The sequence below is a fragment of the Acinonyx jubatus genome, chromosome B3 (assembly GCF_027475565.1).
Source record: "Acinonyx jubatus isolate Ajub_Pintada_27869175 chromosome B3, VMU_Ajub_asm_v1.0, whole genome shotgun sequence".
In the NCBI taxonomy this organism is placed as follows: domain Eukaryota; kingdom Metazoa; phylum Chordata; class Mammalia; order Carnivora; family Felidae; genus Acinonyx; species Acinonyx jubatus.
In genome coordinates this window covers 71413719-71429603 of record NC_069386.1, presented here as the reverse complement: position 1 = coordinate 71429603, position 15885 = coordinate 71413719, and the positions used below count along the sequence as shown (strand labels likewise).

At 38.9% G+C, this 15885-nt stretch overlaps 2 gene segments (V, D, J or C); both read right to left on the bottom strand.

Moving 5' to 3' along the window:
• Positions 1-5304: 5304 nt before the first annotated feature.
• Positions 5305-6703, bottom strand: LOC113601232 (T cell receptor alpha variable 26-2-like). The segment is given in 2 exon segments: positions 5305-5953; positions 6426-6703. Coding segments are annotated over 2 exon segments (444 nt in total).
• Positions 6704-8703: 2000 nt separating this feature from the next.
• Positions 8704-9457, bottom strand: LOC113601234 (T cell receptor delta variable 1-like). The segment is given in 2 exon segments: positions 8704-9083; positions 9303-9457. Coding segments are annotated over 2 exon segments (429 nt in total).
• Between the last annotated feature and the right edge of the window lie 6428 nt (positions 9458-15885).

Sequence of the window (15885 nt, the reverse complement as noted above, 5' to 3'; positions counted from 1 at the left end):
TCTTTCAGTGTACAAGTGTAGCACATTTTTGTCAAATTGGCTGCTAAATTTAGTTTGTTGATGCCATTATAAACTGTATGATATGTATTATATTTTATTTCAATTTTGATTGTTTATTATTAAAACATAGAAACACAGTACAATTCGTATTTTGAGACTGTATCTTGTAACTTTGCCAAACTCACTGATAGCTATATAGTAGCTTTAAAAATTTTTTTAAGTTTTTTAATGTTTATTTATTTATTTTTGAGAGAGAGAGAGAGAGAGAGAGAGAGAGAACGAGCAGGGGGAGGGGCAGAGAGAGAGAGAGAGAGAGAGGGAGACACAGAATCCCAAGCAGGCTTTGCACTGTCAGCACAGAGCCACATGTAGGGCTCTAACTCACTAACCGAACCATGAGATAACCACCTGACCTAGTCATCCAGGAGCCCCTATAGTAGCTTTTTAAAATCACAGATTCTGTAGGATTCACTGCATAGACAATTATGTTGTTTGTAAACCAGGAGTTTCTTTTTCTTTGCGCATATGATTGTCTTTTCTTTTTTCTTTTGGTCTCATTCATTGCATGGATCTTTCTTCTGTTCCTTTCTCTCTTTCTTCTACCCTTGGCATTCCCATTATGTGTATGTCACACCTTTGTAGTTGCCACAGTTGTTGGACATTCTGTTCCTTTTTTTCAGTCTTTTTTCTCTTTGCTCTTCAATTTTTAAGGCTTCTATTAATATACTATCTAGCTCGGAGAGTCTTTCCTCAGCTGTGTCCAATTTACTAATAAGTCCATCAAAGGCATTTTTCATTTCTGATACAGTGTTTGTCTTCTCTGGCATTCCTTTTTTGGTTCTTTCTTAGGCTTTCCATCTCTCTGCTTACCTTGCCCATCTGTTCTTACGTGCAGTCTAGTTTATCCATTAAGTTCTTTTTTTTTTAAGTTCTTTCATTAAAAAAAATTTTTTTAACATTTATTTATTTTTGAGAGACAGAGAAGGAGTAGGAGAGGGGCAGAGAGGGGGACAAAGAATCCAAAACAGGCTCCAGGCTCTGAGCTGTCAGCACAGAGCCCAATGCGGGACTTGAACCCACAAGCAGTGAGATCATGACCTGAGCTGAAATGGGATGCTCAACCAACTGAGCCACCCGGGGGGGCCCCTATCCATTAAGTTCTTTAGCAAATTATAGTTGTTTTAAATTCCTGGCCTGATAATTCCAGCATCCTTGCTGTATCTGATTTGATGCTTGCAGAGCACCTGGGTGGCTCAGTCAGTTAACGGTCTGACTTTGGCTCAGGTCATGTCCTCACAGTTTATGGGTTTGAGCCCAGCACTGGGCTCTGTGTTGACAGTTCAGAACCTAGAGTCTGCTTCTGATTCTGTGTCTCCCTCTCTTTCTGCTCCTCCCCTGCTTGCACTGGCTCGCGTGCACTCTCTCTCAAAAAAATAAATAAACATTAAAAAAATTTTTTAGAACAGAGTGCCCTTGCCAGTCCCCCCTCCACCCCCCCCCCCCGACCCCTCCTGCCACCACCTGCCAGAAGCAGAAAGGGATTTTTCTCTGAAATTTACTTTGGAAAACCTTTGGAGATCTATTACAAAACTGTGGGCACACCCTGTTACCGGGGCCTCCTGGAGTTTTAATTCTCAGACTTGTCCACACTGAGCCTCCAGCAATTCATGAATTACAATTCAGGTTTTCCTATCAGGCTTTGGCTCCTGAGGTGGTTTCTGTTTGTGAATCTCTGCTCCAGTAAACAGTGAATCCCTGTAGTATTTGCCTGTCTTTCCAGTCTAGGGTGTGTGGCCCGTTGGCCTGTGGCCTCCTCACCAAGAAGAGTTGATAGTTTTTCAGTTTGTTCAGCTTTTTACTTGTTATTAGAATGGAGTGATGACTTCCAAGCTCCCTCCATGTGGAAACTGAAACCGGAAGTTTCTGCAATGTACGTCTTAATTTATTACAATCGCTTTTAGATTAATGCTAACTTAATTGCAATAAAACACAGAAACTTTGCTCTAAGGTAGCTCAATTTCTTCCCTCCTCCTTTGGGCTATTCCTGTCATATATATCATGTCTATATATGCTATAAGCCCAACAATAGTGCATTATAATTTTTACTTTCTACTATCTTCTTTTTTAAAAATTAGGAAGAGAAAGGAGAAAACATATTTAAAGGACCTTTTATAATAATCCAGATATTGACTATTTGCAGTGTTCTTCCTGTGGTTTTGCATTATTGTCTGATGTCTTTTCTTTCCTCCCAAATGGTTCCGTTCCCTGGCCCCTTCTTTTGTTATTATTACATATATTATAAGTTTATAAACTACAAGTATGCCATACAGTTTGAAACTTATTGTTTCATGCAATTTTCTTTTAAATCAATTAAGAAAATGAAAGAAAAACATATGTATACTTCCTTTCTATATATTTGCTTGTATAATTATAATTACTTTTACTTGTGCATTTTATTTCTTTAGATGCATTCAAATTGCCATCTGAGGGGTGCCTGGCTGGCTCAGTCAATAGAGCATGCAATTCTTGATCTTGGGGTCATGAGTTTGAGCCCCACGATGGGTGATTTCTTTTTGAGACTATATTTTTAAAAATTACCATCTGATATCATTTCCTTCCTTCTTCTCTTCTTAATTGAAGTCTAATTCACATATAGTGTTATATTAGTTTCAAGTGTACTAATATAATTTCATTTCATTTTGAAAACCTTCCTTTAGTGTTTCTTGTTAAGCAGATCCCTGTTAGCAATGGATTTTCTCAATCTGAGTTTATGTGGGAATGCCTTTATTTTGCCTTCTGAGGAGAGCATTTTCCTGAGCAGCTTCTAGTTTAGGGAAAGGAATAAAATAGATGTGTCACTTCGAGTGAAGAACATCACAGGCACAAGTGTGCAAGGGCACCTTGGCTGACTGATGGGGAGGCGGGAGGGTTCCTATCCTAGATCTCACCCACTTGGAAGGAATTTGAACAATGTAGCCTGTGCTAGGGCGGCTGGAACAAAGTACCACAAACCGCACAGCTACAAAAACAGAAATAAATTGTTTCACAGCCCTGGAGCCTAGAAGTCTTAAGTCAAGATGTCAGGGGATTATTTCCTTCTGAGGGGCATGAGAGAAGGATCTGTTCCATGCCTCTCTTCTGGGCTTGAAGACTCATTACTCTGATCTCTGCCTTCATGTTTACAAGGCATTTGCCTTGTGTGTGTCTGTCTCCAAATTTTTCTCTTTTATAAGGATAGAAGTCATGTTGGGTTAGGGCCCACCCATAATGATCTGATTTTAATTTGATTATCTCTGTAAAGACCCTATTTCCAAATAAGGTCATATTTTGAAGTACTGGAGGTTAGGACTGCAATGTGTGTGTGTGTGTGTGTGTGTGTGTGTGTGTGTGTTTGAATCTCATGTGTGTGTTGGGAGGGTGGCACAATTCAACCCATAACAAACGGTAAGGTTTTTTTTAAATCAGTAAGTCTGTTACTTTTTGGTTTTGAAATTCAACTTACGTGGCATCTCTTCTATACAAGTAAAGTGCAGAATTGTGGAGTCCATCATTTTGATCAAGAGTCCTGTCTCCCCTCGTCAAATATCTAACCCTAGCAGGGCTCACAAGTTCCTCCTTCAAACGGATTAAAAGAATGTTCTTGATTAGAAGAAAATGTAAGAATTTCAATTTATCAACTTGAGATAGGTAAAGTCTTCCTAGAAGGCTTAGATTTGATGGTATAAAAATTACAATATCCCCAATAATCATTGAATAAGCAAACTTAAAAGATGTAATACATTTGGAGAAAGTCTGTGCAATATATATAACAGGGAAAGTAATTCATATTATTAAAAAGAATTTTTACAAATAAACAAGAAAAAGATAATCTATAAAAGTGCAAACACACAAGCTAAGTTGTTCAACTACCCTATGTTGTTGAACCATCAAGAAAATGCAAATGAAACCAACAAAATACTTGCAAGGTGTCTAAATTCTAAAACATATAGATAATAGTGTTAACCAAAATGCAGGGAAATAGGTTTCCTATATGCTGTGTTTTGCAGTGTAGACTGGTAGAGCCATTTTGGAAGGCAAATTTTCAATATCTGTAAAAATATAAAATAGGCATATCCTTTGACTGGCAGTTTAACTTCTAAGAAATCATCCATATATAAATATATATGTATATACATCATATGTATATATATTTGTTGATTTATGATTCTGGTTAAGATAACTAAGAGAAGTAAAAAAATTTAAATATTATTAGTAAGTGTGCAGGTTAATTAAATTTTTATGCAGTCATACTAGAAAGTCTGTGTGTGCACATGTGTGTCTATGAGCACATCTCAAAAATACATTTTTAAATTTTTTTAATGTTTATTTATTTTTGAGAGAGACAGAATGTGAGTGGGTCGGGGGCAGAGAGAGAGGGAGACACAGAATCTGAAACAGACTCCAGGCTCTGAGCTGTCAGCACAGAGCCCGACGTGGGGCTCGAACTCATGAGCTGTGAGATCATGACCCGAGCCGAAGTCGGACACTCAACCAACTGAGCCACCCAGGCGCCCCTCAAGAATACATTTTTACATAAAAAAAAACCCAAGCTGCAGGAAAATACACATGGTATAGTCCAATTTATATAAGGGAATTGGGTATTTATATGAACGCTCTTATAAATGAAAGGGGATGAGATTGTCAAGACATACTCTAAGATGTCAGAATGGGTTATCATAGGAGCTGAGAAGGAAATGAAGTGGAGATTGGGAGAGTCAGTGTTGGACTTTCAGGCTTTGCTCTACGTCCTTATGTAATAATATCTTGAGTCTTTTGCAATGAGAGAAGATGTGTGTGTTTGTGTGTGTGTGTTGTGTAATAATAATATCTTAGCATAAAACCTAAAAATGAAATATCCACATATTTGTCCTATAGTTACCCCTTTCCCCAAATTGCCTCTATCCCAGTGATGTGTGTTGTACAGATAAGCAACAAAGAAAATTCCAAATTTTTCTCAAGGGCAAACGAATCAGTTTCTGAAATTCATTCCCATTTTTGAGAAGTTGGAAGGACTAATTGGTGCGATATCCAGAGGTTGGGTGCCTCCTCCGATCTGAGTGAAGAAAGTCTGTGAGACAACCCAATGGTTGTTCCCACCTATTTTGGGGAGACCTATATAGAAAGCAACATTTGATGAAGACAAAGAACTGTGGCAGCACTGGGTGTTATATGTAAGTGATGAATCACTAAATTCTACTCCTGAAACCATTATTACACTATATGTTAACTAACTTGGATTTAAAATTAATTAATTAATTAATTAAAAATATATTAAATTTAAAAAAAAAACAAAGAGCTATGGCAAATTCTCATTTCCCTTTCCCTTTATGGCAGGTTTACAATTGTGTCTCTTCGTTTCCTTGAAAGCGTTTTAGTCCTTCCCTTTAATAACTAAGCCCTTCTTCTGCATCCTCTTTGATCCTTTTATTCTTTCTTCCTTGACTTCCTTACAATCTTCTCTTCACCTCTTCCCCCTTTTCTTCTTTACGTCTCTTCTCCTGGGCTCCGGCTCATTCTTGTGCAGTGACCTCTTGAGATGGCAGCTGCTGCTTCCCTTCCCCCCCTGCCCCTCCCCTCCCCGCCAGGCAGATAGTGTAACAGGTGCAGCCCCATCTGTCCCAGTGTGTGTCTCTGGTGATGCAGTAGTACACGGCGGCATCTCTCAGGGTAACCCGGGGCAGGACCAAGGTACTGGACTTTCTGTCTTTTGCGATGGTTAGAGAGGCCATTCCATTAGTCACATTGTCTTTTAGACCATGAATCAAATACTCTGGCCCGTGGTGGGGAATCTGTCGATACCAGTGTATGTACTCACTCCCACTGATTGTGGAGTGGTTGCAGGGCAGGCGTACAGATTCCTCTTCTGTACTCTCCATTGCATTTGGCTGTGTGGTCTCAGCATCGCTCATAATACCTGAGGGATTGAGAAACAATAGATTAGCTCTGAGTGGTCAGTTGTGGGTGCCTCCAAGGTCAGGTTCACAAGCACTCCCAGAACTCTCCTCTTGGCCTTGTCCCAAAACCTAAGCATTTTTGTGTGTGCTACACAGGACAAGAGAAATATTACTGGCATGTATTATTGATCCCTCCATATCCACAAGGCCAAAGATAAATTTCTGTGTTCCATGACACTTGGTCTCAAGGACCTCAAAACTCCTTACAGCCTGAGAGCTGTGAGACTCAGGAGGTCTTCTGTAAATAGTGGGTATGATTTGCTCCTCACAATGATACTCAGAGACACTCTCTAGAGAAACATAGATGAACAGAAGTGTATAAATGCAAATTTTGCCAGTCATTTGGTAAGTATATGGTAGAAATAGAAGAAACAGATGCCTGCCTTTTGCTTTAGCTGAGAAAGTTCTCTTTATTAGAACTAGATCACTTACCTAAAGTTACGAGAATAGCTAATCCCGTCAGTGATCTCATAGTTCAAGTGCAAACTGGAGTCCCAGGTCGCAGAGCTCAGGATCTGTATCTTAGCCTACATTGGGGGAGGTCCCAGCAAGACCTAGGCAGCCAGTAGCACAGCCCTCTGCCAGGCAGCTTTCCAGTTGGGTGTTTCCAAGCCAAGCATCAGCTGAACACGGAGCAGTCTCTTGATTGGGTCTACTCCCACCCCTAGGATTAAACAAAAAATTTTAAAAGAGAACAAGGATATTTTCCCAATGTCCAGGCCTAATTTAAAGGGCTTACACTAAGATCCTTTTCAAGGCTTAAACTCAAATTGGCTATGTCTGAGTGCAGCTGAATGAGCAAAATCATCCCCAAAGAGATTATCCAACTCTCATTTGTGGCACAAGGCAAAACCCACCACTAATTGGTGACTTGATGTTCTGCTGAGCTGGTATGAATGTCTTTTAATCCAAGAAACCTATACTGAGCCCTGTTTTTTAATCCAAGAAACCTATATTGAGCCCTGGACTGTATAAGGAAGACGAGAACTCCTATCTGTATGCTCAGCCAGAGAAAGTACATCTCAGGAGCAGTAACAATTTAACTTCAAAAGTTAGAAACTTCTTTCTGGTTAAAAAAAAATGACCATAAACTGAGCTAAAAATCCAGTAACATTGGAAGAAAATATTTGCAAGTTTATGACAAAAATAACTTCACAGTTGTATGATACTACTGTGCGTACTCTAACAGGAAAAGAAAAAAATTGGAATCCAGTGTAAAAGCCAAAGTGAAAAAAAAAAAAAAAAGCCAAGGTGCCTGGTATTCAGGTCTTCCATGTTGGCTCCTGAAATGATTTTATTTTAAGCTTCTTCCAGACAGACGTTGTTGGATGCCTCTGGTCTTGATACAGAAACCAATGACTTGAATGGTACTTATTCCTATCCCACCTGAGCCCATCTTCAACACATATTTTCTCGTCTCCAAGCCTAGTGGTGGTGTGCATTGAGGCCGCTAAAAAGAAGGAAGGAATGAGAAGGGATTATTTGAAATGAAGCCATTTTACAAGAGGTGGAAATAAACATAAAAGAGTTTCCCTATTTATTCTAAAGAAATGGTTGTTATTAAAGAAATGGGATAGAATAAAATTAAAATTTTTCATCCTTCTCTGCTCTAATAACCAAGCTTATCACTTTACTATAGGAGCCAATATTTGGCCATTAAAGATTAAACTATTAATCACCTCTCTCTTTTCTTCCCATGAGAGGTCCGCTCTTTGCTCTGCATTGGGTAAGAGGTTTACCTATGTCCTTGAAGCTGTGTTCTCATTCCATGTGAGATTATGAAGTGCAAGGTGACAGGGGAGCAAAGTGAAATTTTTGCGCAACTCAGTGATAATCTCCCCCTCAGTCTGGAAGGAGCTTTGGTTTGCAGGTGTAACAGCCCCCTCTTGTGACCGTGTGTATGAACTTCTTTACTTAGAACTAGGAACCAAGTCTGTCCAGTCTTTCAAGGTTTGTGTTTTAGGTCTAAAGATAAATACCTTGTCTATGATACCTCCCTCTAGTGGAAGGCTCAGTGAAGACCTTCCTACCACAATACTCTGAGATGAAAGACTGAATTATTTTCAGTCACTCAGGGATTTTAGAACTATTTCTTGTTAGGTTTTTTTCTCCCAGAAGTAGTTGTAAAACTCACTCTCAACCAAATTCTTTTCACTTTCCTTAGTACTTGCTTCTTCCTGTGTTTGAAGGCAGTTCCCAAAGCCTGCACTGTTTGTTGTTTAGCATAGGATTTGGTGAAAAGGGGGCAGAAAAAGGAAACTATTAGCAAATAATGCATTGTTTTAGGCAAGTCGCTTTTCTAAGGGGAACAGAGGGGATCTATCTGGCAGGTTATCTCACTAATGCTGACTAGGTAATTCCATGTTAACTGGTTAAAGTTTACATTCCTGGAAGGTTGGAACTACAGTTAGGTTAGGGATTAAGTCTTGGTTTACTGATGTGGGGTTTAGCACAAGTGACTCCATTTTGAGGCTTCTGTTTCCTTTTTAACAAGCCTAACTGTTTAGGGACAATTAGAGAAGCACTGGGTGGTTTAGTTTAACCCAAGATACAAATGTAATACTTGGCAATCTCAGGGAACAATATTGTTTTATACACTGAGCTCAATTAGGAGAACATTTTTTTAATAGAAAGGAAGTTTACATTAGAAAGTCTCAACTGGGCTACCACAGTGCCTTCCTTCTTCCTGTCAGTGGTTCATGGGTTTTTCCTAAGCCTCTAAGCAGGTGGCTGCCTTTGTGGAGCTCCAAGGTTTTTGTTCATCTTCCACTATTATTTTTATTACCGTGGAACTACTGAGAGCACAGAAATACACCGCGGAGTCTGCCAGTTGTACGAGAGAGATGGTGAGAGCGATGGATTTTTCTGTCTTTTGAAAGTTCATGGAGAGGCGACCCTGCTTTGCATTTGGCTTGCTTTCATCCTGGTAAATGAGGAAATGCATCCTTCCACTGGGAGGCTGTTTGTACCAATACAAAGTATAGTAATTACTCCAACTGGTTTCATACTTGCACTCCATGGTGGCAGCTTTTCCTTCCTGAATTATTATTGTATTCTGCATTTGGATCACTTTCTCAGCCATGCCGGATCCTATGGAAAAAGAAAGGAAGTTTGGTTCTCTGAAATGTCTCAGATGGGTCATGAGGACTGGATTAATCTATGACACAAGGAGAAAGAAAAGAACCACATAGCATTTCATTTCCCCATCATCTCTCTTCCCTCTTAATATCCCTGTCCGTTACAGCTTGCAGAGTCCCATTCTCGAACTAGAAGAGGCAGCTGAGGCCTCATGTTTACGGCCACTCTTACTGAAGCCAAAGGAGGCCAGGAACGCCCACAGCAGGCGAGGGCAGAGCATGATAGAAATTCTTCTGGTTGAAATTTCTCTTTGTCTCACTCCAGTCCAGAGACCAGCTCTTATCTGAGTCTCTGAGTGTAGGGTTCCTGGGGCTATAAGATGTTTCTGTCCCCAAATAGGAAGTAAGGTTCACAAGTGGGATGTCCCACTGCTATATGCAGAGACTGAAAATCTATCCCACTGCAAACCTCTGCTTTGCCTTGATGTTCTTCTGTAGCAATACACTTGAAAAATGGCTATTCTATCCAGCAAGGTACAAAAATGAAGTTTAATTATCTTTTTGTTATTGAATTCTCACTTAATATTTATTGTGATCAGAGACTATATTCTGAATGATTTAAATCCTTTGCAACTGATTAAGTCTTGCTTTAAGATCCTGAATATAGTCAACTTTGATCAGTATTCTGTGGGCATTTGAAAAGAATATATATTCTGTTGTTTGAGGTTAAAGTGTTCTGAGATATGTAAAGTAGGTAAAGAATATTAATTGTGTTGGTCATATTTTCTCTACATTTCTACTGAGACATGTGTGTTAATGCCTGCCACTGTGGTTGTATATTTGTTTGTTGATTTTTACATCAACAAATTCTACTGGTTTAATTCTACTGATTTATGTTTGATATATTTTGAAGCCATGCTATTAGGTGCATATAAAAATAGAATTGTTCTATCTTCTTGGTAGATTGTGCACTTAATCATTTTGAAGAGTTGCTCTATATCTCTAATAATTCCTGGTTTAATGTCTACTTTATCTGATATTGGTATAGCTCCTCAGCTTTCTTTTGGCTAGGGACTCCCACAGTCTTGTTATCCATATGCAACAGAATGAAACTGTTATCTCTGCCTCCCACCGTACTAAAAAATTAACTTGAAATGGATCAATGACCTCAATGTGCAAACTAAAACCATAAAACTCTTAGAAAAAAAACAGAGATGTAGATCTTTGTGACCTTGAATCGGGCAATGATTTTAAAATACGACATCAAAACACAAGTAACTAAAGAAAATATAGATAGATTAGACTTCATCAAAATTAAAATCTCATCTACTTCAAAAGATACTATCAAGAAGGTAAAAAAGAGAACCCCCAGAATGGGAGAAACTATCTGGAAATCATATATCTGTTAAGGGTTGAGTATCTGGAATATATAAAGAACAACTTAAGGATAAAAAGACAAATAACCCAAGGAAAAATTTAATTTTAATAGGGTTTTCCTAGACTGCTAGGGTTGGTGGAGATAAAGGTGACAGGGAATGTTACTTTCCCAAATATACTATACATATTTTCACTATATTTCCTTTTATAAAATTTTTATTTTCTACCTTGTATTTTTATTTCCTATTCACAAATCCAAAAGTAATTTGTATTACAAATATTTTCACTACTCTTAGCTTTCCTTTATAAATATTATTTTCTTTTGCCTTATAAAGGAGTTGGTGATGTTTCTTCCCCTCTAATTTGAATCATTTGTTTAAAATAGTTATTACTTTCCTTTCATAAAAGAGCATTGGGAAAAATGGAAAAATTTCATACCATTGCTGATGTATATATAGACCTATGAGGAATGAAAGAAATCGGTGGTATGTTTGGGCAAAATCTCAAAACTCATGAGTAGTATCAATTGAACCCTGAGTATAGACATTCCTCAAAAACTTTCCCAGTTATTTCTGGTGAGCAGAGGAGAGAGGCAGAGTTACGTGTTGCTATCTCTTCCTGTTTATCCTACTCAAAAACAGTGTCTGACACACAGCAGACAGTAGATATTTGTTGAATGTAGAATAGTTGCAATGTGAAAAAGTTTTGCTGGAATTTTTCTGATTGCTCCTTGAATTGCATCTTTTATAACGAACACCCAATACTTTGAAGATGGATTGTACAAAGGAGAATGGCCATAAATGTTACATGAAAAGTATATTTTATATGTTAGACTGATACGGAGGCATATGCAGATGGATCATCTAGAGTAAAAATATTTATAGTAAATGGTTATCTTTGGGCAGCGGAATTTTAAATGACTTTAATTTTTCTGTCACATTTTCTATACTCTCAAAAGTGTCCATAATGAGCATGTGTTAGTTTTATCATAATTATTTAAGGCAATATTTTTTTCTGAAGGCCTTCCACATTGTCACCCAGAAGAGTTTTAGATCTCTTTGGCACAATATGAACCATGTAAGATTTCAGTGAAAGTAACTTAAATACCCTAATGAGGTTATCCTTACAATTTATTTATTGACTTGAAAACACCACTATTTCTCTAGAAATATAATATATTGGAGCTAGTACAAATTGTAGTAGCTCATCTTGAGTTATTGAAAACGGAATTTTTAATAATCACAATGATGAGATCTCTGCATTCATTTCAAATTGGAAATAAACACATTATGGCAAGCCATTCAATCCCAAACCTGCTCGAGGACAAAGAATGTGGCTGGGTCCCCAGCTACAGGCTGCAGGTGCCTGAAGAGTTCTATATAACTACTAAACAGAAATCCAAGGCTGAATTTCCTGACTGGGTGGCTGTGATATGCAAGAAGGCACATTCAACTTTTTTTTTTTCAACAGTACTGTGAATCTCCTGTCCTGTTTTCTATCCACATTTGAATGAGTCTGTTAGAAATGTAGAGTCTTTCTCTGCTTCCTTCCTGTACCAAGGAAATAATTCAAAGCCCTGTCAGTATAACTGTACTTGATAACAGCTGTTTTTCTCTCCCAGATATTCAGAATTGATGGACTCTGCCCCACATCCTTTTTTTTGGCCACTCACCCCTGTTGAAGCAATGAAGCTGAGTTACTGGATAATTTTCAGAATTTGCATTTTATTTTTAGAGTCTATAGGAAACTTGAGAACCAGAATGACCCTCTTTTCCTTCCCCAGACTTGTGATGGATCCTTCCAGAAACCCTTGGACTCACAGTGTCAGCATCTGTAATAAATCTTAGATAAATATATTAATAAGAAACGTCCTTTTTTTTGCCAACTTCCTCAGAATTATACCTAGCGAATAAAAGTGTATGAATTAACATCTCTGTCAGGAGCGTCCAATCACGTCATCTCTAGGAGCAGAAAATAGAAGCCATGAAAATATAGAGTTCTACAATAAGGCTGCCCTGACTTAAGTACCAAAGTTTTCCTGAAACAATCTTATTGTTTCATGAGCCATTGAAAATCCAGCTTCTTGAATTATTGTTAATGTATATAAACTTAAGAACACTATTGTGGGATCTCAAGAAACTTAACAGAAGACCATGGAAGAAGGGAAGGGGAAAAAATAGTTACAGAGAGGGAGGAAGGCAAACCATAAGAGACTCTTAAATACAGAGAACAAACTGAGGGTTGATGGGGGGGGGAGAGAGGGAAATGGGTGATGGGCATTGAGGAGGGTACCTGTTGGGATGAGCACTGGGTGTTGTATGAAAGCCAACTTGACAATAAATTATATTAAAAAAAAAAAAAGAAAAGAACACTCTTGTGGTTATGTTAAAAAAGAATCTCTTTCTTTTTGAGTACTCCACTTCAAATTTTTAACTCCACACTCAACTTGAAGTTGTCCCTGCTCAGTGAGATGTCTCCCTTTCTGTATTTGCTCTTGCTCCCCCCAACAACAGATGGCTGTTTGTTATTCAGTGCTCGCTAGGCTTACTGTGTGGGTAGGTAGCCTCTGTTATCTTGGTGCAGTGTCAATCTTAGACTGATCCATGTACCTAGTCCTTGGATCTTGGATTTTCTCAGCATTAGGGCCTCTGCTCCTGTGTCAGCCAAACACCACATGTTTCTTTATGCGTCTTGTGTAAGAAAATGTTCTGCCTCTTCCTCATTGTGTAAGCAGAGTTAGGGGGTCCTCAGAAAAAGAAAGATGAAGCATAGCTTTCAAGACACAAGCGAAATCATTTCAGGCCCGCATCTATTTTTGTGATTTATGCCCAACAGGACTACTTGCCCAAGCATCCTGCTTGCAGAATTTCCGAAAAGGTGTTGGAAATTACAAAGAAATGCAAAAACCTCAGTAGTTAAAGATTTTAAGGAAACAAAGGGAATGCAAAAACTAGCAGTCTCTACAAAGCCCAACATATCAGATATGGTAAATCAGTAGTAAAACTCCCAGTGCTTTTTCAAAAGTAAGGATTGACCTAACACACATTCTTGAATCATTTTTGCAGGATTTAAGCCCCTGTGAGCCTCAAACACCAGGCTAACTGGAGCAGAGAATTGAAGATACTGACCCTTGCTGGCCTTCATGACTTCAATCAACTAGGACCCGGACTCTGCCGTCTTAGGATGGCTTCTGTCACAATTCTATACTGAACTCTCCTTTGTCAAGCCCCTTCGTGAATATGCAGAGAGTCATGCTTTGGAAATTATTCCCTGTGACCTCCTTATTTGCTGCAAATAAAGATTACTTTGTATGATGATCCCCCCCCCCCCCCCCCCGCCGGTGTGGTCTCTATCTGTTAACTCACCGACGAGAGAACTCATGCTTGTTCAGTTACAATTGGTAGCAGAATGATTAATGGAACTGTTATAGGATTTTCAGCTCAGAATGTTTTCCTGCCCCTTCGACAAAGGTAGATGGCTTTTTCCTTGACTATTCTCTCTGTTGCAGTGGATCTTAACTGTGCCCTAGGGGTGTGTGTGAGTGTGTGTGTGCGCGCACGCGTGCATAGGCATGTATGCACACATGTGACAGAATTTGCTCTTTATCCCCATGCCCAACAGCCTCAGGCTTTTCCTTTCTGTGAGAGACTGATCTGGGCAAGGTTCTTAGGCAAGGGACTTTTGCCTTCTGCTGTCACAGCCAATCACATGGTGCAGACCAACATCTCTGATGGGGCTCCCTCTGTCACCCTCTCTGCTCCCAGTCATTTTTGTGAGCACAAGGTGGAGATCTGTGAAAATGGTTCCACCAGTGAATACAGACTCCTCTTGAGTCTGTGACTTGCTGCAGTTCTACATTGTCATGAGAGCCCTCACTCAGTCTTGTGGCTGATTTCTTCTTGCTTGTAAGGCAGCCAGCACCTGTTTTACCTATGGTCTGCTACTGTGGTGCCAGTCCAGATGCCTACTTGTCCTTGGAGTACCCTGTTCCTCTTTGGAATCTGGCCTACTTGGTTTCCTTGTGAATTCAGGTCTCTAATAGGTAAAAGCAAAGTTATGATTTTGCTGTTTATCTAGTTTTACATGGTAGGGTGGATATGACACTCTTTCATGCTTTATATATCTTATGACAAATTGGAACTCTGACCATCTTCCAGTGCACCTAAAATTGAAATATTGGCATCAGGAATGCAGCACTGCAAAATATATGATCACTGTAAGTCACAATTCATAATTGAAATATCTCCTTCCTATTCAGTCAGAATAGGACAGCGCTGTTTTACCTTCTGCTGGTTGTATTTTGACTTCTACTGATCGCTAAACCCCCTTTAAGAAAATGAGCCTATTTATATTTTCTTTTTAGGAATTTTGTAGAAACTAGAATCTTCATTGGATCTTTGCTGAAGAAGGAACAGGCAAGTTCCAGAAGGAATCTTTGCTGATTCTGTGATTTCAGCTAGATTCCCATGATTGGGAATCATGGGAGTAAATCTGGATCCAAGAAGAATAAATCCCAAAGAAACACTGCAAGGCCGAGGAATCAGGTAATGATAGTTTATTCTGGCCCAGATGGGCTCTTTCTGGGACCTTTAAAAATAGGTCCTGAAGATGAGCTTATGGATAGTATAGATATCCAAGGAACATCTTCTCTATTATTATTCACCTTGGTCTTGATTCCAAAGATCATGAGAAGGAATATTTTGTAATATATATAAGGGAACTTGGACACAGACACTTCCCTTAAAGCAATTAGAAACAACTGAATGGTTTTACCTAGAATCTAATTTTTATTCTCGGAATGAACAAGTAATTGACGACACCAATGGGAGTAAGTATTCAACAAGCATAGCAATCCTAATTTCAGTACACAAAGATACAGTTTCAGGGGAGGAATGTTCAAATTGTCCAGCAACAGGTAATAACCACAAAAAAGTTGACACTTGATGTATTTCATTTTTGATTCTCATAAGTTGTCAAAGCCTTAGGTCAGGGCACACCATGAAGAAGAAAGGAGGTGAATGATTTGGCACTGTGTCAGACCTGCAGACATGTGAGATAGGGTCTCTTCATTATCCTTAGCAGAGGATTCCTAGGAGGAATTTTGGGGAAAATGACTCATCAGAATCGAAAGACCAGTCCTGTGGACTTGACAAAAAAACAAAACAAAACAAAACAAAAAACAAAAACAAAAAAAACCATTGGGAAGTAGGTGACTGAATAAAAAAAAACCTTGTGTGATTTAGAATCTGCAATCTAACTTTTCGTTTTCCATGAACAAGTCAGGTAGATGCAAACTCAACTGCAGACCCTAGAGTATATAGTAGTGCCTCATCACATGCATCCTTTAACTCAGTGATGGTTAATTAAAGCTTGTGATGGCCACGTGACTGTAGGGGGACTCCATTCAACAGACCAGCTACTTGGAGTATGGGAGTCAA